Source organism: Mycteria americana, chromosome 3 (genome assembly GCF_035582795.1).
Source record: "Mycteria americana isolate JAX WOST 10 ecotype Jacksonville Zoo and Gardens chromosome 3, USCA_MyAme_1.0, whole genome shotgun sequence".
NCBI lineage: Eukaryota > Metazoa > Chordata > Aves > Ciconiiformes > Ciconiidae > Mycteria > Mycteria americana.
The window spans coordinates 8,563,132-8,585,209 of NC_134367.1; the positions used below are offsets into that span (position 1 = coordinate 8,563,132).

Consider the following 22,078-nt stretch of genomic DNA (forward strand, 5'->3'; position numbering starts at 1 on the left):
ACATCCTCGTAACACATTAAATCTTTGCTACCTGCATTTGCATGTTTCTTCACAAAGGAAAAAAGAACAGAAAACATTTCCTTTCTTTGTTCTTTTCTAGGCTATTTCAATTTTGCTGTAAATTATGTTAATGCACAGGCTTTACTCAAAATAGTGAAGGCTTGTGAAGAAACAATGAATAACTGATAGTATTTGTGTGTTTCACAAACTCAAGCATTGATCAAGCTAGTTTTACTGCTGTTTGACCAATGCACAATAGCTGTCTCCAACGCTGAGCAAGAGATTAGGCTGTCCAGACACTACAGGTAGCTAATCAGTCTTTACAAATTGACCGAAACCAATTAGATTTAACAGAGCCCTGTATTCATTCCAAAGATTTTCTCCAAATTAGGAAATAAGTTATCCAATCACAGTTCGTTGCCTTTTTTTAAAGGCACTTTCTAGTCTAACACGGGATTAGTGCAGTCAGCACTCGACTTTTTAAAGATTTGCTCTCATTTTGTAATTAAGATCATGACACTTTCAAACTGCAAATACACTCTCAAGTACACCAAAGCTGCAGCCAGAAACAGCTGATTTCAGTAAAGCACAATATATAGCCAGACAGAATCAAGCTATCCAGTCTCTTAAAATACTGCTAGCAGACATGAATCAATGTTGAAATACTAAATACATACTGCTCCTTTCCAAAAACATGATCGTTTGATAACAAGCAAAATGGATTTACCGACCTTAAAATTTTATATCCCCCCCCTTCACATTAGTCTTACACTAATTATTTCTTTGAATTTCTATGTTGCAAATGCAGGAATAGTATAGTGCTACTTTGACATTTCATGCACCTTTTAAATAAGAACAATTTAACTTACAATCAAGCATGTGTGTTTTTCTAATACTTAGTTTCACATTAAGACAAATTCAAAAGCACTGATGAGTAAAATTCACTGCTCAAGAAGCTCTCCAAACTGAGGGTTGGATCTGTGTCTGTAGGTGACTTGTCTCTTCAATTTTGCTAGTGGATTTGCCTGCACATTTCTTCCTACTACTGGAGATCTGGTAGGCTTTTCATACAGTAGAGGAGTCCGTGCAAGAGCAAAGAAAATTTAGTTGTATTGTTTGCTACATAAACCTGAATGATACAGTAGCACATCAAGTTTATAGCACTGAAAACAGTTAACTGCATAGTTTTCAGAGATTTGCTTTCTGAATACACTGAATAGATATTTGTGCAGTTGACTTTCATTTCACTGCCCTCAAACATACCAGGAGAGATGCTGAAGCAAAACAGTTTTACATCCCTGGGAATGAAGTGCACCCCTAGTTTGAAGCAACACGACTTTTAGATAGAATTCAAGTCACTCCAATTAAGTAATTTTCTATTTAGAACAAACCCAGAAATCCCAAACCCATCTTTCATTTAACCATACAAAAGAAGTACAACCCCAACAATCATCCATTTGCGTAGGCAGCACAAACTAGTCAGCACTCACTGAAGGCCCCAGGATAAGTCTTACTTAGAGGCTCTAGCTCCGTTCACAAACCCACATGCTACTTAGCAAACACAGTACAAAATATTTAGTCTTTATGTTGATTTCTCCTTTAGCAAAACATGGAATAGTTGGCTCCAAATTGTATGCCTCAAGTACATGAATAGCAAAATAAAAGATTCTGATGGAAATGGGCAGAGGAGGGGAAGAAACCTCAGTTTTCAAATAAGGATTTTCAACATCTTTGAGACACTAATTGCATGTGGCCAAGTTTCAATCAGCTGGTCAGAGACAGATATATAGTACAAAACCAACTGTGTCCCTCTAAGCCACTCTATTCCTGTATGGTAATCTCCAGAAAAGCTGAAGTTTTTGTGTGACAAGGCTAAAAGTGGATCTCTATCCTAATGAGCTAGGTAGTTTAACATTACCCTATATGTAAGACACCCGTAGCAGCACAAGAGAAGCAGAAACCACTTCAACCATTGGTAATAACAATTCCTTCAGAGCTTACTTTGAGGCACTTCATATGCAGTGTGCACCAGACTACCTCATTTCTATCTTCTCACACATGCACCTACCACCACATGAAGACTTGATAGAACATTACACTGCAGATCCTGTGATAGAAGTTAAATCCTGAAGATACTGATATTGAAGATTTTCAAGTTAGTTAAGAGTTCAAATGTGAGCTTCCCTGCATCTGTTGCCTAAAAGTTACTGTGAAAAGAATGCAAACTGCAGCAGCTTACACCGAACTGTAAGTGAAACCAGTCAGTTCAGTTTCATTTTAGTCTAAAGTGCAAAAATAAATACTGTTTTTCCTTAAAAGGTGCTATCAGTAGTAATTAAGTCTCAGAGAACTGTTCTGCCTAGATACACTCATTAAAGAACTAACAAGCTTTCTACCTAAGGAAATTCTAAGGATGACCTGTTGTACAGTTACCTCTGCTATGTTATATAGCCAGGCTCTGACCACCAAATTTAGTTGAAAATACTTCTATTATAGCAGATGATAGCACAGTACACATTTTGCTCTCTAAGAGGACAGTACGTGAGGATGAGAGTGCATCCAGATATTGCTGGTTACATTTTTGGTTTTGTCTAGTTCCACCTGTATGCAGTTTTTGGCCAGTTAAAAGCTAATTTGATCTTCTACTTTTGCTAGCGTTTTTTTGCTCATTCTTGAGCTGTCCATTAGGTGTAGCAGCAGTTTTATAGTCATCATCAGGTGCTTTTATCACTAAGAGTCTGAAAGGTTCAGTTGTTTTCCGAAGTCTCTGAACAACAACAGCATTTTGCAACTTTGCTTCCTCTAGTGTGAGCGTCTCATCTTGCAGCTCTCGAAACGGCAGCGAAGTAGTCAGTGTGAAGGGAACACTCCCCTCTGGTCCTTGATACTTTGTTATGAAGTCTCTGACATGGCTTATTCTGAGAAGAAAAAAAGAAAACTCAGCATTAGAGCACTCCAATCCCAACACAGACCATATGCACAACACACATAGCCACCCACAAGAAGAGAATGAGACATCCACTTCACATAATAGCTGATGGCACAGAAATAGAGGAATATAGATGGGGTGGTATCCTGAAGCGCCTGATCCAGTTGGGAGGCAAGGACCAAGGTTCACCTGCTCCAAGAGCAGTCCCAAGGGAAAAAGGATGAATCTTATTCCGAGCACTCAAATGCCTCACTATGGCTCAAATGGTAGTTACACAAGCCTACCATTACTTAACCAGCTGGTGGAGCTCTTACCTGAGGTTTCTGTAGCCAAGAGCTAGAATAAAGATGCCACCAGTGTGTGGTACATGTAGCAGAACCATAATAATAAAGAAAAAGGGTTTGCAAAAATTGTCTGGATGGCTTATGAATTAACTAGGTCTAAACGTAGTCTCCTTCTACCAAAGCAGGTGCAGCAGTGAATTCATTACAGACTCAAGCTGCCTGTTAAGGTGTGAAGAACCTTGCAACAAGTGAGCAAGACAGAGGTTTTCCTGTGGAAGAATCAGGATTGACCAATTTAATTAGAAAATGAAGGTGACAATACGTCTATACCAGTAAAATAAACATAGTGTCAATGCCCATTCTCTGATCCTGAGGCCAACTGGTAGACTCTGGCTACTAGCAAATTGTTAAACTTATCCTTCCTCTCCCCCATGCACACAGTAGCCCATGGAGTTTACTGCCTCCAGGGAATGGTCCGTGACCTGAGCTAACACCTCAACCAAGCCTTGAGAAAGTGCTAGCTGGGCTGGGGGAAAGCCATCCTCAGTTTAGCAGCACACATGACCAGATTTTCATGCCTTAGCCATACTTACTAGGACAGATATAGCCAGCATCTAATTCCTGTGCAGGCAGGCCTCAATTAAGAGACAGTGCTTGGTTTTATAAGCCTAGAGCTTGAAAAACCTCAAGCAGGAATAAATTTTTGGTTGGACATTTACAAGTGTCTACATGCATTATATCAAAGTTCATTGGGTCCCAAGAGCAACTCAGGCAATTAGCCACCACTATCTGCTTTAAGATGAACAAGTTCCTTTCCAGGCTCCATATCCGATGCTCCAGGGTCACACTAACTTAGAAACTGCTCAAGAAGGGACATAACTATTCAAGACAGAGTTATGCATGCTATTCCTACAGCACTGCTCTGCTAGTTGCTTCACTCTTATGTCTCCTCAGTTCCCCATACTGTAGTATTACAATGCTACCCGCACTTTTGCTCCAATGCTGTAACTTCAATCTTTCATCAGTAATCAAGTCATATCTAAAGTAGGAGTTACTGTGGCACATACACATTCTATCTGCAAAAGGGTAAAAGTAATCAATTTACCCAGGCACTGCAATATCTGTGCTACAGGTTATTTACCTATAGTTTAATTAACAAATAGTTGACTATTTTCTGCTTCTCCACTGAAAGGAGTGCTATACATGCAATCATAATGTTTAAGGATATGTACTCTAAAAGGATTTCCCCCTATTTCTTATTAGGTCATACACAAGTACTGTATACAGCACAAACATGCTGGTCTTGTGGCAAGAGGATATGTTATGGTGGAATATTTATTGCAAACTACTTCAAAAAGAGCATCGCATCAGTAAGGCTGTTGTTCTGCTTATCTCGGACTTTTTTTCCCCTCCAAAAGCACTTAGCAGCTGTTCAAACTGCTATTTACCATGAAGACAAAAAGCTTCTAAATATACTTAAATGTGTGAAACCTGGAATAATTAAGATATTAAACCCTCCAAAGTAGTATTTAGAATTAAAACAGCAATTGACCCTTCAACAGTACATCGCAATAGTGTTTCAGTTCATATCTCAGGCCACTAACAGTAATAAATTAGTACAAGTTAAAGAAAAAGTTACAGTCATTAACCTTCAACTGCTGAGCTTTTCTTCTGACCAGCCACAAAGACATACAAGTTTACCTTGGCAGCAGCCTGGGTTGTATTAAAACTATGATCACTTTAAATTGCTTCACAGAGAAGCACAGGCAACATATCCTTTCCACATGATGTGACTGTATAGTACTGGAGTAATTTCTCAAATTACAAATTTGAGAAAGGTCTCTAAAGACAGTAGTTCCACAATTTAATGTTAAACAGTTAATCCTACTTTCTCAAAGCTCCTGCATACATACACTGTGCTGACACCTTCTGACATTATCCCCATTTATAAGCCTGTTTGGGAACTGGGAATTTTACTAATTAAGAATTAAACACACTGGGTGGATTCTATTCTGTCCATGCTGACATGCAGGTGATGAACCTCCCCTGCCTAGTGCACCGACTCTGGCTCAACTTTAAGTCACATCCTCCGGCTCCCAGCTGTAGTGCTATGCCCAATGATAGCAGGCTTTTTACTAAGCAATTTGCTCCAGATATAGTCATTTTGTGAGATCTGTCATCTTAAAAGCTGTTTCCTCTAGTAATGAGCAATACATACACCTTACCTACCACTAACCTACAAAGAACTCCAACAGTTCCCTCGGATTTTCATTTATGCTCAGTTACATGCTGACTACTAACATCAGTTCACATTCCTCTTACGCTCCTCTCTTGTCAGCTAAAAGATTTCTCAAAATTTGAAAGGAGGTTTTCTGGATACAGCTGAACTGATACATACTTCTGGAGCAGAAGTCTTATGAGGAGCGGCTGAGGGAGCTGGGACTGTTTAGCCTGGAGAAAAGGAGGCTCACGGGAGACCTTATTGCTCTCTACAACTGCCTGAAAGGAGGGTGTAGAGAGGTGGGGGTCGGTCTCTTCTCCCAGGTAACAACTGATAGGACAAGAGGAAATGGCCTCAAGTTGCGCCAGGGGAGGTTTAGACTGGATATTAGGAAATTTTTCTTCACTGAAAGGGTTATCAAGCACTGGAACAGGCTGCTCAGGGAAGTGGTGGAGTCTCCATCCCTGGAGGTATTTAAAAGACGTTTGGATGAGGTGCTTAGGGACATGGTATAGTGGTGGTCTTGGTAGCGTTAGGTTTACGGTTGGACTCGATGATCTTAAAGGTCTTTTCCAACCTATACGATTCTGTGATTCTGTGAACAGCAGTCCAATGTTAAGTGAATTGAGGTAGATTATTCAGGAGGTAGATTATTCACAGAAATTAGAGACTTATGCGTACAGGCATAGGACAAATAGTTCAGATGCAAATACATATGACAGTGCTGAAATAAATCTTACCTATGAGAAACGTTGAATTTCTGAATTATCCTTTCCCCATCAGCTAACCAGATCTGGATGTTAGTGATAGGCTCCAAATCATTTAAGGGTACTAACGGCAGGTGTCTTTTGTTGTCAGGTCCTTGATGATCATCTCTTGCTTTAGAGATTATCCTTGGAGTAGCACTGAAAAGAAAAGCCATACGAGGTTATGCCTTCTGTGCACACATGTAAGCTTGAACCTCCCTCCAGGCCTCTGCTTCTGGAGCTTTCTGCCCTGTATCAGGGTGCATTGATGACTTCTCTTTTTAACAAATACAGGAATACTGACATAAATGTCAGCTTTTTTTTTTTTTAACTGTATGCCAATACTTTCTCTTGAAGACTTCAACATGCTAAAGAATTTCAGTTTGCTCGTGTTAAACATTTTTACAAGATGGAAGGGAACTTAAGTATCAAAGGATTAAATACAAATACACAAGAGATGAAACAGTCTGAAGATTCGTGCATTTTTTTTGTACTCTAATCACACAGGTGAAACTTTAAGGGGTTTGAGTACTGAATTTGCATACTCAATGTTAATTTTCACTGTAATGTGATTACAGTAATTCAATTTAACTGAATGTTGTTAGCCTTGATTTAGACCCCAGCATCATCTATTTCAGCTTAGAAGCATTACTCATCTATCAGAGAAATTGACTTAATATGAAAATCCAGGCTGATGCACACAGCACTTAGATTTTGGGTTTTTTTCTAAGGCACTTTTGACAGCTGACCCTACCATAAGGGCAAAGATCCATAAAATGACTTAACAGAATAGAGGTACCTCAGTCCAAGTGTGTGGTTGTAAAAAAAAAAAATTACTGGCAAAATTTTTATTCTGAAGAAATGTCTAGACCTTAGTGCTTCTTTCAGGACTAAGCTTGTTCAGCATGTACTGTTTAAGTCATCACAAGGCCTGATCCAATGGGCACATCCTCAGCTCATGTCAGTACAACCAGATGTTTGCTGGCAAAACAGTAGCGGTGATTTAGGGAGTTACCATTTCTTCTCTGAGCTCAACTGTGGTCACTAACTACATGAACGCTTCATGGTGCTTTGCGGAAAAGCTTTGTCTTTGCACAGAAAATTGATGAGTTACTGTTTCTTGAGAGAGAAGTCGGTAACCAACGGCCATAGAATAACAGCCTTAACAATACTACATCTGCTTTGCACACAAACCCCATCCTTGCATCCTTATGTTCTTGTACCTGTCTTAGTTTAATCATAAGGCAGAAAAGTCACAGCCAATTTATTAAAACAAAGATAGCTAATGACTTAATATATTCAGGCTAAAAAGTCTGGGGCTCAAGTCTTTCTCAGTCTGAGGTATTTCAAAAACGCTTATCACCCACTGCCTAGTTAAGTGCCCTAACTTCTGGGCTATCAGCCAGTAGAGGCACTTTTTATTTCTTCCATTGAAACTACAAAAAGAATGAGCATCAAGGAATCTCATTCCCAACCAAGTGATAAGAGATGTTCACTGCAACTGGAGGCAGACAAAAGGCACAGAATTGACTGTTTTGCATTACACAGAAATTAGCTGGGGCACAAGAACTTGGCACCAACAGGTTCCAAGAGGCACATCTGTAAAACGTTCTGGTACTCCACGTACAGGTGACTTACTATGACCCACCTGCCTCTACTGATTTACTTATCTCACACCCAGCTTCTGTGCAATGACCTCAAGACAAAATAAAGCCTAATTGCCCTCCAGATCCAGAAAAAAAGCTTGAGCACCAGCAAGATAATCTTAAACAGTCTCGGGAGCAGAGCAAAAAAAAAAGTTCAAGTCACACTTCAGTCCAGCAATGATCAGCTTTTGCTGTCTACGTGATCAGTGGCGTTCAGTTCCAGATTCAGACACTGAAATATAAGCACTCATGTGTGAACTAGCCATCTCCAGTACAGCAGAGGCTGAAGAGGTAGTCAACTGTGCAGCTGCCAGGAGTCTGGTTTAGCCTGGGCTGAACTCCATTTTAGCCCATCAGTCACAATTGTAGTTCAGACAACTGTCTCCAATGGATACAGATTTTGGTGTCATTCTCAAACCGACTTCCCTCATCGTCACATCTCAGAATTTATGGTAGGCATTGGAGATGAATCTTTCAATAGCAAGTATGTGTGCAACTGAAGCCAACATGTTAAGCTAAGCTGCAAGAGAAGTTAGAAGATCTATATTCGCCAAGGTTTACAGCATTTCTATACTTAATGACTCTTCTCTTGTAGAACTGACAGATAAAGCCATCTAGTGGTGGGAGCTTTGACTAAAGCCACAAACGAAGAATCTAAGTCTCTTATTAGCCTGAGATCAAAGCATTATCACCCCTTTTAAAGGGTTATTCCTTTTATAAGATTATCAAAAGAAGATGTAAACTAAAGATCGAAGAGACATAAGAGCCTCCTGTCAATTTTCTGAAGAGAAAAAGCCCAAGGGTTACGTATCATGCCTTTCCCTGACTAATGGTTAAGAAGCTTGACACACAACGTTCTACCCTAATGAGGTTATAGAGCAAGCCCACTTTACTACAAGGGACTTCAGTCAATAGTTTAATTAACATGCTTCTGAAGCAGTCTTTAAAATGCATTGATAAACTTAATAGAAAAGTGTGGTTGCAAGCCTTGTTATAGTCCCAAACTATTAAATGCAGCTGAATGGTGGTAGAACAGAATATACCCATTAGTTATATAGGTTCATAAGGTATATTGGAAAGGTCTGATAAGCCTCATTTGTTTCTCCTGTACAATAAAAAGGGAGAGGATCAAGCTCATCTGAGTTGTATCAACAAATATATCTCTAGTTCCTCCATTTTTCCCCCAACAAAAGTTTTAATGAGCCAGTCAACAGACCAATTCATAATGGTTCATCCACCACATAATCCATCCATCTGGGAACACTGGCAGAAAAATCTATAGACTTAAAAAAAAAATGTTTATTTGATAAGCAGAGGTTTAGCTAAGTCATAAGCTGAAGTAAACTGTTCAGTCATTTGCCTCTCTCATTTCTGATTAAGCACACAAATGCAACTGTGGAAAGGGAGTTCTATAGCTTTAAACTTGTTACAGGTCTCAGACAGCACTACTATTTCCCCACAAAGCTTTTCTGCTGAAAAAGTAGCATATGCATGCAATGCACATTTATTAACGTCAGGAAGTGAGCACTAGTTTATGGAGTAAGAGCACTTACAGCTCATGTTTCCAACATCAGCAAAAATATTTACTCATCTTTAAAGAAGAGGCTCTGATAGCATAGCACTGAATAGACAGCAAGGGTAGGGGAAAAAAAAGCATTTTATCCAGCCCATAAAGAAAAAAAAAAAGTGAAGTTGTAGGATGTCTCAGTGTACAAGACCAGTCAACCGAAATTCACAGAATAGCATGTTTCCAGAAACTAACTCGCCTATTGGGAAACAAGGTCATTACTTGCTGTAGGCATGACAGAGCACGACAAGCAAGTGAACAACCTACCACTTAGCACTGGTTAGCAGCAGAAACCCAGCACACTGAAGATCTTTTTGCTTTTGCTATATACAGGTCTATTTGTAGATAAAATAAGGTTAAGTTCTGGACCCTCGTTTGCTCAGGATTTCAGTGCTACCAAAAGCAAGTCTTGCAGCATCTCATCCATCTCTCAAGGGAAGATTTTCCCTATTGACCGTATCTACTCAAGCATGTAGCAACTGAATGGACTGTGCTACAGAAACAGATGAAACGGATAAAACAGATACTTGCTTCTCTGAGGCAGCCTGGAACCAGTCATCCTTTACTGTCACCAGTCTCTTACTCTGCACATTATTATCTTCTTCCCCTGCCTCATCCGTTTCTTCCCAAGTCACTTTCACTTTCCCTCAGTGCAAGCACTGGGCCTTAGCAGCAAGCCCTTTCCACTTAATCAAAACAAGCTGTTCACCTAAGGTTTCACCACAGCCTACTAACCCCAGTGGGCATATCACTAAGCAGTCCCACCTGTGAAGGCTTCCTGTAGGCTCTTTGACATTGAATGTGTTCTGTTCCCTAGGCTGAAGTCAGCTTTTATAGGCATGTAAGTCTTACTCAACAGGGATATGTGAAGCAGATAATTTGGCTGGAGTAAGCAAAAGTCACAGAGATCAAATACATTAACTCTTGGCCTGCCCCTCTACAACAGCCTTCCCAAATACAGTACTGTTTGGTTCTAAATCAAGTCCACTTTTAGCATTGGCATTAGTGGCTGACACTCTCCAACCACAACAGAGTCATGGAGTAAAGGAAAGAGGATCACTGTAACACGCTAAGATGTCTTACTGCAATAAACTCATGGTTAAATACTGAGAAATTTTAAAAGAATGCAAAATAACCTCTTACTTCTTCACTTCCCTTTATGGGATTGTCATATGTCCCCTCTTCTCACATGAAGTATTGCACATACAGCTTTAAAAGAGATTCTTTTCTCTTAAATCACAGAAGAGAAGAGTGACAGCCTTTCAGCTGGAAACAGTTCTGCTAATATTGAGACCTTGAACAAAGAAAGCCAACAGCATCCCGGCTATATTAACAGGAACACAGCCAGTAGATTGTGGGAGCTGATTATCCGCCATGCAGCACTCATTAGACACACCTAATTACTGCATTCAGATTGGGTACCCAAAATAAAAGAAAGATGTCAATAAACTGGAGCAAGTTCCATGGAGGGCCACCAAGATGGCTGCATCCTGGAGGAGAGGGGCTTGTTCAGCCTGCAGAAGACACGGTGTCAGGGGGGACACTTAACAGCAGCCTGCCAGGGTCTACAGGAGGCCATGAGGAAGATGGAGCCAGGCTCTTCATGGTGGACATAAATTGAAATAAGAGACATTCAGACTGGATACAAGGAAAAATTTCTTTCCCATGCAGACAGTCCAGCACTGAAGCAGCCTGCACAGCTTCCACTCTTACAGGATTTCAAGGCCCAACTGGATAAAAGCTTGAACAACTTCATCTGTCCCCACAGCTGACCCTGCTTTGAGCAGGAGCTTGAATTAGAGAACTCCAGAGGTCACTTCCAACCTTAATTACGAGATCCTTTACCATAGGTATAGTTCCCTTCAGCTACTCAATCATAGATCACATCAGACTACTCACCTTCCTAATCTGTAACCATGTCCAGAAAAGGGATGAAACATTGGCTTTTTTGATGACAAATACACCTTATCTTTTTTATCTTCCACTTTGACGTCCACCTCCTCCTTATCAAAAACTTTTTGTAGCTCAAAAGGCAGTTCCCTTAAGAAAAAAAAACCACAACCCATGTCAGAAACAGAACTACTGCACTGTTTTCAGTATACAAAATAGATTAATGATTAATAACTGTTCTATGTCTGTCCTTTCACGGATGATGCTTTTAAAAAACAAAACTTCACAAGTATTTAGTAAGAGTTATGTTAAATGCATGACATACAAACAACTTCAACTTCCTGAACTGCAAATTAAATAGACAGTGAACAATAAAAGAAGACATCACCATGCAAGCTGCTGAATGAGGTTCAAATTTACTCAGCAGTTACCACTCCAAAGCACATGATGTGTAGGAAGTTCAGTATTGCCATATATTGCTTCAAAAGGTTCAATTATTTTATACCCATAGTAAAAAAAGAAGAAAAAAAGACAATTGGCTTTTAAAGGGAAAGAACTGAGTTTAGATCCAATGTGTTTAATTACAAATAAACATGACTCTCAGCTTTGAAAAACTAGATCATCACTAATAGCTACACTTTTTAGTGCAGTAACATCACCTTGGTAATGCTTTATTTGCATTAAGCAGAAGACAACAATGCCTTTGTCTATGAGCTTTGATGCAGATATTACATTTTCAGGTGGTGGGGCTCAGCTGGCACTAGGGCTGTACTAAGTGCTTCTCTACCATCAACCATTATGCAGGAACCATCTTGTAATTAGCATCTTCACAAGCAAACAATGGAATAAAGGTAGCAAACTTTTGATGCATGCATACAAAGAAAGCAAAGGGCTTTAAACAATGCAGTTAATGGCTATTACAACTAACAGAGGTGACAGCCATAGAGGAGAAATATAGTGTAAAATTAGTATTTTTGATGGGCTAGCAAAGTATGGAAAAGACAAAAAATACAATGGCTAAGTAATTTTGCATACTTGGAAAGGAGTTATTAAATTATATTCTCCTCTGTTTCCTCACCCCATACAAATGGAGACTACAAATTAAAGGCTCAAAATCACATTGGTTTGTATGGTCAACCTGCTTTTTAAAGCAACACTGTAGTCACTAGCAGAAATCAGGATAGCATGCTCATTTTTAACAGGGGGATAAAAGTAAGATTGCTATACACACACAAATGACTGAAATAGCAAGTTTGTACTAGGAAAAATGTCTGAAATTTAAGACTGATCAGAGTTTCTTGATGTTACATGGAGCAACTGTGCCTACTTAAGGCTTTTCACCAATAAAAAGAAAACAAAGACCATAAAACCAGAAATGCTCAACCACTTGTGCATTGAGTTCGTTAGTCAAAGTACCATTTGATCAGTAGCTCTTACCGGGCACTCTGATTTATTCTTTATTTCATTCTGCACCTGCTGTGTCCCCTACCAACACTCACTTTTATCTATTTCATCAGCAACTGTACGACTACTGCAATTGAAAGCTATATTAAACTTGTTGATGTTAAAACAGCCATTAGCACTGCAGGAACTGAGACAGGCAGTGGCCTACACTCCTACAGGGATACTGCAGTGCAGCAAAGCCAAACAGCTATGTAAAAAATTTAGAGCATAAGCTAAGTGCTATCCAAAGCACATTAACTCAGGCTGATTAAGAACACAAAACTCACTTACCCTTTTTTAATGGAGTCCAAGAACTCCTGGTTTGCAACATCAGTGTAGCTCCTAAGTTCACTGTCATTTACTGTAAACCCATTTTTCCAAAGTTTAATGATTACATCAACCTATAAAGTAAGAACAGTTCTCATTATAACACTGATGTAAAACCAGCTTGGAATACCCTCGGTACCCTATGACTGTAAATCATCCACTGCATGGACTAAAAATACTGAGAGAAGGCTCACTGTAATCTGTTTTGGCCCTGTGCCAACAGGCAGAGCAACTGCAAGGGGTAAGTGACATTTCTGAGTATCTTGTGTCAATCAGGGTTAGAAATAAACCTTCTCCCAATCATGTTGCTTTCCTAGGTCAAGAATACTCCTTCAATTCAGCAGGGGGAAAAAAAAAAAAAAAAAAAAGAGCTGGAAGATCCCAGCCAGCTGCAACTCTTCAAGAGCTAATTTGAGAGCACACATGCCTGGTGTTGGAACACCAACTACCAGAATAGTCCAGCTGGGGATTTATTAGGGTAAAGCCTTGATTCTGATCATTCAGGAGGATTTTCTGAAAGTAAAGCATTGAGATAATGCATGCAGAAGCCTTTCACTTAGGAAATGCAGCAAGTATCAGAAAATTTACTTTCAGACAGTCATACATTTATGCTACCCTGGAATTCCTGGGTATATTCAAAACCTTGGTGTTAGGGCAATGAAAAAATAAATTCTCAGTAATTCATTAACTTTGCCACAGAACATCCACTACTTCAACTTGTAGCCTTCACGCTGTTCACTGAAATCTCTCCAACTTTAACATGGGATTGCATTTTCATATTTATGCGCCATGCCATTTCAGGAAGCATTTGATCATCTAGGTCTGGTCCCTGAAATAACATTGTCTTGACAGATACTTGGTACTTGGCCACATGTGAGGTATATGAAGCATGTACAAATGCAGAATTCACCTCAGCTGGAAATTAGTTTGAACTAGGCTTGATAGTACTTGACAATTTTTTCTTTTTTTTTTTTTTTTTCTTTTTTGCAGTTTGACTTGTTAGAAGATGATTGTTACATAAATACACAGCATGTGCAAACTGCTGAATAAAATTCCTTCTCATTTGGTTAGGTAATCTGTCAAAAAGGTATACAGCACTTAGCAAGATTAGATTCCTTTAAAAGTCTTGTGTCTCATGGCACCAATGCATATGGAAGGAGTTCTCATCATGGGAAGGTTCCTCTACAGTGAACCAGTATGCAAGTTTAACGTGGACTAATTATTCCACACCAACTTCCCATTTAGACATTGACACAAGTACTGCCATGGAACACTATTACAGAACTGCAATTTAAGGTATTGCTCCTGACATGCCTTTTCTCCCAGACTCAGCTGGGGATCCATGAACGTAATTTCCAGCAACGCCCACTCCAAATTTCTCCTTGACATCTTTGTTCCACATAGCCTTTTCTCCAGCCCCTTACCAGTCTTTGGGGAGTAACAGAAAAATATGAAAAGGACAGAATCATTGCATACAAACCCCACTAGACACCCCACTACTACCACAACTATACAAATGAGAGCAAATTAAAAGAATTGGTCTATGCCTCTGCATAAGAAGGCTGCAACTCTTTAAACAATTTCTTATGTAAAAGTAGTTGTCATTCCTTGCACCACCTGATCAGCTCGCTCTCCTTACTAATAAAGCAGAAGTGCATTCGCCAATGCCAGCGTAAGTCCTCGAACAACACTAAAACCACTATAAAATAGTAAGAGCCAGAAGCACAGAAGCATAGGCCTGGTTGACTATGAGATGGGAGATTGCTCCTACTGCTGTCCGAATTCTGTGCGCATTTATTTACAGATGTACTGGATAAGACTGCTGGACTTCTTGCATTTGTTTTCCAGAGTACTCCTGGAGTGCTGTTATGTTAAACACGAGTATCTTTTCTTCACCGCCTACCTGGTTCTTGACTGTAGTTGGGGGCATACATATAGCACCAACCTTTTGAGCTTCTTCAAAAAGGTTATCTACAAAGTAGTCACAGTTTTGTTCTGTACCATTCAAAGTCTGATCATCCGTTCCTGATTTACACATCCTGCAGAACAAAGACATAAGTAAAAATGACGCCTCAGAGAACAGATTAGAAGACAAGCAGTTACCCTAGAAGTTCAGTACCAAGAGATATAAAAGGCATGCTCCCCCGCACCCAGCTTGCGTGGTTGTTACAAAACATCAGGTCAACTTTGCATTGTGCCTTTTCTAGAAACTTCTTACGAATCTCTAACTGCTACTATTTGCACTTCAGAAGGATAAGTTACAGAATGACAATAGAAAAGGCTAATTCATCTATGCAGAAGCTTCTAAATTTGGTGTCAGAGCAAGGAATGCAAGTTAGAGGATTCATACTTCTAATTCAGACCATCAAACACTTAACTGTGCCGCAATGAAGGGCCTTCCTTAAAGCATTTCCATTATATATGCTTGGGTGACTTCCTTTGCCATAAGTTTTAAAAACCACATACAAGAAAATTGCCCTAGGATTTACTCCCCCACCCCCACTTGAACCTCCCCATTCCCAGCACCATCCCAGAACCACCATTACTGTCTTTGAAAGTACATTAGAGAAACTCAAGAACAAGTGACTCAACACCACTTGAGCACCCTGAAGAAACACAATAGAAGACTTCAATACTGTGGAGACTGCCAGAGTATTAAAAAAGATGCATCAACCACATCTTTTTATAGAACATTGTATATGTGACAGCTGTTTCTGTTAGATTTTCACCAATCAAAATGCAGAAATATGCAACCTGAATGAATGATTATCTTTCAGTTCAGGTTCTTTGCATAGTAAGAGGATTATGCAGCTTTTGGTAAACATTGCAGGAGTTATTCCTATTGGAGATTCAGAAAAGTCTATTTTAAGCAATTCAGGAAAAAAAAAATCCCAGCTCTTGAAAAATATCCAGTTTTACATAAAACTCTGCATTGAATTCAAGAGCAGCAATGCTTACTTGAATGGTAATTAGATACATTTGCATAAAAAGGAATTGTTCCCAGTGTATCTATGCAACACTAAGAATCCCTACAGATTAACATCTTTAAACAAAAGAAAAAACTCAACAACATTAAAGAAGAAATTTCAAAAGTATGCTGTCCCCATTTTAGTTTTCTAATAGAACAAAAGAAACTTGAAGCATTAATCTAGATATTCACTATGCTTTACCTCGGAAACATAATTGGAAAACCAAACACCTCCATATCAAATGTAGAGGTGCACAGCGAGTTAGCAATTTGTAAGGCTGCCTTTCTATTTTAAATAAAAATACTTATGCAGCTTCTTGCATCTAGGAAACATTCCATGTATGTGAAAAATCTTTTAGCAAAACAACATATTTTTTTGAAAACTTCAGTGTATGTGGAACAGGTGGATACAGAAAAAAAATTTAAAATTTAAAAATTTAACATAAAGTTTGAAAAGTCGTAACAGGACACACAAAGAGCAATACAAAAGGAAGAGGAAAAAGGGGGAGGGGGAAACTGGCACCTACCATTCTTTCTTTACAGTTTTGATATTGTCCATATCTTTCATTCTTGGTGCTTCACCTAATTATGAAAAGAAGATGGTTTAAAAAAAAAAAAACAAAAAAAAAAACAAACAACCCCCCCCAAAAATAATGAGACAAAATGCCCAGCACATTTTGCCTCCTTTTGTAGCTGAAACACTCTTCATAGTTTTTCCTGTGTTGATAATACATTTAACCAGAAACCTCAACCTCCCCCCCACCAAGTCTCCAGATGGTTCTTTGTTTTCCTGCAGTTTCTAATTTAATGACACACGAACCATGCATCGGTTTCAGACATTCAAAAGGAAGATTACTTTTCATAGATGTACAAAATAAATTCCACAATAATCATGTGAATTGAAAATACATACCCATACTTATGCTAAACAAGGAAAAAATATCACATTCCTTTTCTGAGCGGCATGATTTAAACTCCCCTGATTTTTCACAACACTATGAGACCGTTGCACAAAACCTGCACTGCCACTGCAGGCATTCTAAGGACCTTCACCTTAATAGTGTGCATTATCAAAAGGTGAAAGATTTCTCAGGTTCCTCTTCCTACCATACCTTGACATATTGGTGCAGCATCTCAGAAACTGCAAATTACATTTCTAGTCTACCATTTAGCTGGAAAGAAAATCTAGATTTGCAAGTATTAAATATACTACAGGATTAGTCTGCCGAGTCAAAAGAAATGAAGAACGCCACACTGATCTCATCCACTCACTTCTGAGCTCTCTGAAAAAAATTATAGGAAGTCACAAAAAGGTAGAGACTCCCAAAAACACCCTTAAAAAAATAAAATCACTCTAAAATTAGACAAGCCCCCAGGAGAACAGAAATTTTAAGTTGCAACTGTGTTTAGAGAGTTATTCCTGAAGACCACTGGGTACAGGTTACACAGATAACGTTCTGCTCCTGGCAGGTTTGGGACCAAGTCATTATATTGTGCGTGGCTTTTAGAGAGCAAACTAAGCAGTGACAGCCATCATACTCCAGAAAAAGTAGTATGCACAGCAAGACTAAAATAAATTTTAAGTGGTCTTGACATCTAATTTAACAAGATGGAGAGGTTAGGAGGGAAACAACATTCACTGCAGCACTACCAAAAAAAAACCCCTTCAGTTATTCAGTACTAATTCATGTTCCTCAGGAGGTTCATATTGCTATTCTTTCATCTTGAAAGTTAAATCCTTGTGAGACACGTTCTGTAGAAAAGTATATAAGCCTTCAGAAAACCCCCATAACGACCAAAGAACTTCAGTCAGTATGTCCATAACAGGTTTTAAAGTTTAGGCAGCCTTCAATTTAATCAATGCTGTTATCCATTAGGTCAAAACATTATACTTGGCACACGTTTGACATGTCACAGAAGATGCGGTAGTGCTAAAGGAGAAACCGCTGCCTGAGCATTCCCACACCATTCAGGGAGTCGCACACACACCACCCGAGACTTTAACTGCTAGGACCAGAGTCCCTTCGCAGCGGCAGCTCCACCCAGCTGACGGGTGCCCCTTTTCGACTCCTCGCTCACACACATTCTCACTCTCGGGTGCTTTCTCTCCTCTCTGGCTCGACCCGAGGTTTCTCAAAGCAGAGTCTCTGATACGACGTACGCCAGATGAATTTATTGATTGGTACAGCGGTGAAAACAGCTCAAGCTGGGTGCCTCCAGAGAGGGACCCAGAACAAAGAAATCCGTGGGCAATTATACCCTTACAATTCAAATTCCCCTCCCCTCAGGAGACAGTTCGGACCAATGGTATTAGGGTCTGGGGTCTTCCCGTTCTTCACCGGGCCCTTTCATTGTCTCTAGGCAGGCTGATTCTTCTCTTATCTCTAAGGTTGTAACTTCTGTGAAGGTTGAAGCTTCCTTATCTCCCTGGTTTGCACTGGTTTCGGGGCCTTCTGTCATGTAGCCAAGTAAAAGTTCAGTGTATGGTCAGTGAATCTAGGTGAAAGTTCACAGCTTGCGGCCTAAGGCTTCAACAAGCCTTGATACCAATGCTAAAGTGACTACTACAACAGTAGTCTTTTCCCGCTCACCCCCAAAAACATTCTGCCAGAGCATTATCTGTATCAGGCAAGCCTGTGCTGGTGCATTACGACCCTATAAGCATATCTGATCACTGTACATGGAACTTTGTACCTCCACCTGGACAAAATGAACTTTCAGTATCAAGTAGGTATAGTGAATTTAAGAGTGCTTAAAAACCGTAATTTTTCAAACTTCTCACAAATTAAGTTTTACCACGCTTTAACACAAAACACAAAAAATTACTTTGTGCTAATGTGCTTATCTTCTAATCTGTCACTATTCAATAGACTACTCCCCAAAGCAACAAGAGCCACCTCTAGCCATCTGCTTTTGTTGATTCTCTGTGACTTGTCATCAGAGCTGTTAAAAAGAGACAGACATAATGAAGCAGCTCTTCAAATTAATTCTTTTGCTACATTAGGCTGGTCTCAAACCTGCATGAGTAGTATTCAAAACTGGTCAGCTGTGAAAGTCGCTGTTCCTTCTAAAGGACAACAGCAATTACACTTTGAAGAAATGTTTGCGTTAATCTATCAAGGTAAAGAACTCAGCCTATACAGCGTATTGATGTTTATTATGACCAAAAAGCCATTAGGAGATAGAGATCAGACTGCACTGCAAGCACTTTAGCTCAGCAAGCCAACTCACCTAGCACAAACAACCTCTCCCACCAACTTCTGATAGATGTCCCCAGACGTCACATAAAATATTAAGAGTTTTGGTACTATTTTTTGTGTCTGTGATAAAAAGTAACACAGAACTGGACATCCACCTCTGGAAATTTTAAAAAAAGGAAGAAGCTGAAGCTGCCAGCAGCCCACCACAGCTACATCTGTTAACTGTGGTAGGATATTCCTGGGCTTTCCCAGCACAGATTGGCTTCTCCTGCCCCAAGGACTTTCCACGCACCTCAAGGCTCCATCCCTGCGACCGGCTCCACGGGGGACAGGCCACTTACCCAGCAGTGGCCTTTCACTGCCAGGTCTCTGAAACAAGCAGCTCTCACCTACACAGTTCTAGACACACTAGTTTCAGCTGATATTTTTGTGCTCAACATTGTTAAGCCCACACAGCCAGTTATTTTAGTGCAAGAAAAACAAAACAGAAACTACCTTTGATGCTTTCTTTGCTCTGAAGGACAGAAATATTCAGGCAAGCACACACAGCCCCCTCTCCCCCACGCAAGCCTGCCTTACTAACTTTGGCAGAAAGTAAACTTCTCAAGTTGAAAGCTGGTTACGGCAGAGCGCAGTCTATCACTACACCAGGCGGAAATTATGACTGAAAACTGCACTGTACCATGCGACAAAGAAACCAGCAGCTACAGAGAAAAGGCGAGCGCAAATTAAAAGCAAGATGAGCATAAAACCTAATGGGCTGAACGTGACTGATATGCTCAGGTAAAAGTCACAGCATACACATTTCCTCTCCAGCTGGCTAGAAGGGCTGTGCATTTTGGACAGAAACCTGCCCCCCACCCCGCGCTGCCAGCGCCTGAGCTTATCTGCGCTCCTGCTGCAGAGGCCGGGCTCTGCCCGCGCAGCGCGGCGGCACACGAAGCAGACGCTCCGCGCCTCCTGACAAAACCCTTGCCCAAAATACGCCCCGCCCGAGCGGCAGCCCACGCCAGCTCGCCGACGCGGTGGGCAGCCAGCGAGGTATTTTTAGAGACGATGAGACAATAACGTGGGAGCAAGGCGGAGGAGTAACGCCCCACCGTGCCCGAGAAAGGGGCCGGGCAACGACCCCCCCGCCCAGCCCGCGCCGAGGGACGCCTCACGCTGACGCCCCACTCCACGCGGGACGCGACCGAGGGCCGCCGGCGGAGCGGGGCGAAGCGCCGGGCGGAGGCAGCGGGAAGGGTCGGTCGGCCCGCCCTCCCCCTCAAGACGGCCCCAGGGACGGCCGCGAAGCAAAGTTCAAGCTCCGGTCGGAGCCGAGGGAGCGCCGGCTCGGCGGAACGCGCTCCCCCGGCCCAGCCGCTCCCCGCAGCAACTCACTCACTCACTCACTCACTCACTCACCCGCCCGCCCGCCGCGGTAGCGGCAGCCCGGCACCGGCCTCCCCGCCGCGCCAACTCGTCAGTGTCCCGCGCCCCAGCGCGCACGCGCGGCCGCCAGCGGCCGGGGCACTCGCTGCCCCCGCCCGGACCGGGCGAGGCGGGGCGGGCGCGGGAGCTCCGCCCCCGCCACCCGAGGGGCGGGGTTTCGGGCGCCATGTCGGGGGGGGGGCGCGGGGGCAGCTGTGCCCCGTCGCGAGTGGGGCTCCGCGGGGATCCGCACCCGCGTATGCGGGGGGAAGGCAGCTTCCCCAGGGGCTGCGCTGCCCCGCCCTCCCGGGGAGAGGCAAGCGCTGGCGGGACTGACGGCTCGGTGCTGCCCGCCCGAACGAGCCGGGCCCCTCTCGCACCACTGCGGCTCCTCTGAGGGCAGGGGGCAAAATATCCGGGCAGGGGCCTGGTGCAGCACCGCAGCTGTGGCTCGCGTCGCTGTGCAAGGGGCTGCTGTCGCCCTTTCAGGGGCGGATAAACCTCTGTCTGCCAGGCCAACGTGTTCTACCGCAAAGGCAGATTTCTCCTCCTGACCGAAGAACAAAAGCTACAGTTTCTATGTCTGTCTGCCCACGGGAAAGGACAAAAAGCGGCATTCAGCGAGCGTCCACAATAGCGGAGAATGGGCCCAGTGTCTTGGCCAGACGGCCGGCCCGCACCTCCGCTCCGGCCCAGCCGGGCTGCTCTCGCAGCGCCGAGGTGGAGCTGCCCCCGGCTCTTTGTCTTTGCAGCCTCGTGTAGACGGCAGGAACAGACGCACACTGAACCCTTTGGAGATGAGAAATGCCTCATTATGCTGGAAGGGCTAATTAAGGGCGAGTGTTGACATATTTGAAAAGGAGCTTTGCCGAGGCCTCGCACCGAGTACAAAAGAGCGGCGCGGTGGTTGGAAAGGAGAGCCCCCGAGTTCCCGAGGGTGCATTAGAAAGGAGAAAATAGGACGGGATCCTCAGGGAGGCAAGAAACATTTAGCGGAGTCCCCCTGCCCTGTGCCGAGCTGCGGCTCTGCGCCGCGTTGGGCCTTGGCAGAGGTCGGGCTCTGCGGGCCGGCGGTGCAGGAGCTATCCAAAGCAAACACCCGGCGGAGCAGCCCGCAGAGCGGAGCGGAAGCAGCGATTCCCTGCGATTCACAGCTTGCACCTGCATGCTTTTTAATAAGTTTTTTTTTTTTTTCCCAATAATTAGCGATGCACTGTAAAACATTTAGAATTAAGCTAAATTGAACAGCCACAACTAGCTAATTCACATTAATTAATGGGAAATCCACGGAATTTACAAGTGCGATCAAAGATAATTCTAAAAGCAATGGTAATACTTTGTTTACTGTCGTCTTCATGTGGGACCTGTTTCTGCAATCCCTTAATCATAACAATGCAAATCACATTCTCAAAAACACTGAAATAAGATGCTTAGTCTCAGAGTT

At 42.0% G+C, this 22,078-nt stretch overlaps 1 protein-coding gene across 2 annotated transcripts; it reads right to left on the reverse strand.

Annotated features, from left to right (window-relative positions):
* Positions 1–1,763: 1,763 nt before the first annotated feature.
* UBXN2A (UBX domain protein 2A) lies at positions 1,764–20,765 on the reverse strand. Of its 2 annotated transcripts, none has more exons than XM_075497831.1 (7): positions 20,629–20,765; positions 16,549–16,603; positions 14,957–15,092; positions 13,018–13,127; positions 11,293–11,433; positions 6,175–6,339; positions 1,764–2,918 (listed from the first exon to the last, which is right to left on the reverse strand). In XM_075497831.1, exons 2-7 carry the CDS (start codon positions 16,587–16,589, stop codon positions 2,630–2,632), a joined length of 882 nt encoding a protein of 293 aa, XP_075353946.1. In that variant the 5' UTR covers positions 16,590–16,603; positions 20,629–20,765; the 3' UTR covers positions 1,764–2,629. The 2 variants fall into 2 exon arrangements, with proteins under 2 accessions (XP_075353946.1, XP_075353947.1); XM_075497832.1 differs by lacking the exon at positions 20,629–20,765 and adding an exon at positions 17,134–17,152.
* Positions 20,766–22,078: the final 1,313 nt, after the last annotated feature.

Excerpts from the sequence above, each read along its gene's own strand:
- UBXN2A (XM_075497831.1), bottom strand. The coding sequence starts at position 16,589 with ATGAAAGATATGGACAATATCAAAACTGTAAAGAAAGAATG. Across the intron at positions 15,093-16,548 it reads AAAACTGTAAAGAAAGAATG|GATGTGTAAATCAGGAACGG; the intron begins GTAGGTGCCAGT and ends TTTGTTCTGCAG. Across the intron at positions 6,340-11,292 it reads CATGGTTACAGATTAGGAAG|TGCTACTCCAAGGATAATCT; the intron begins GTGAGTAGTCTG and ends TTTTCTTTTCAG.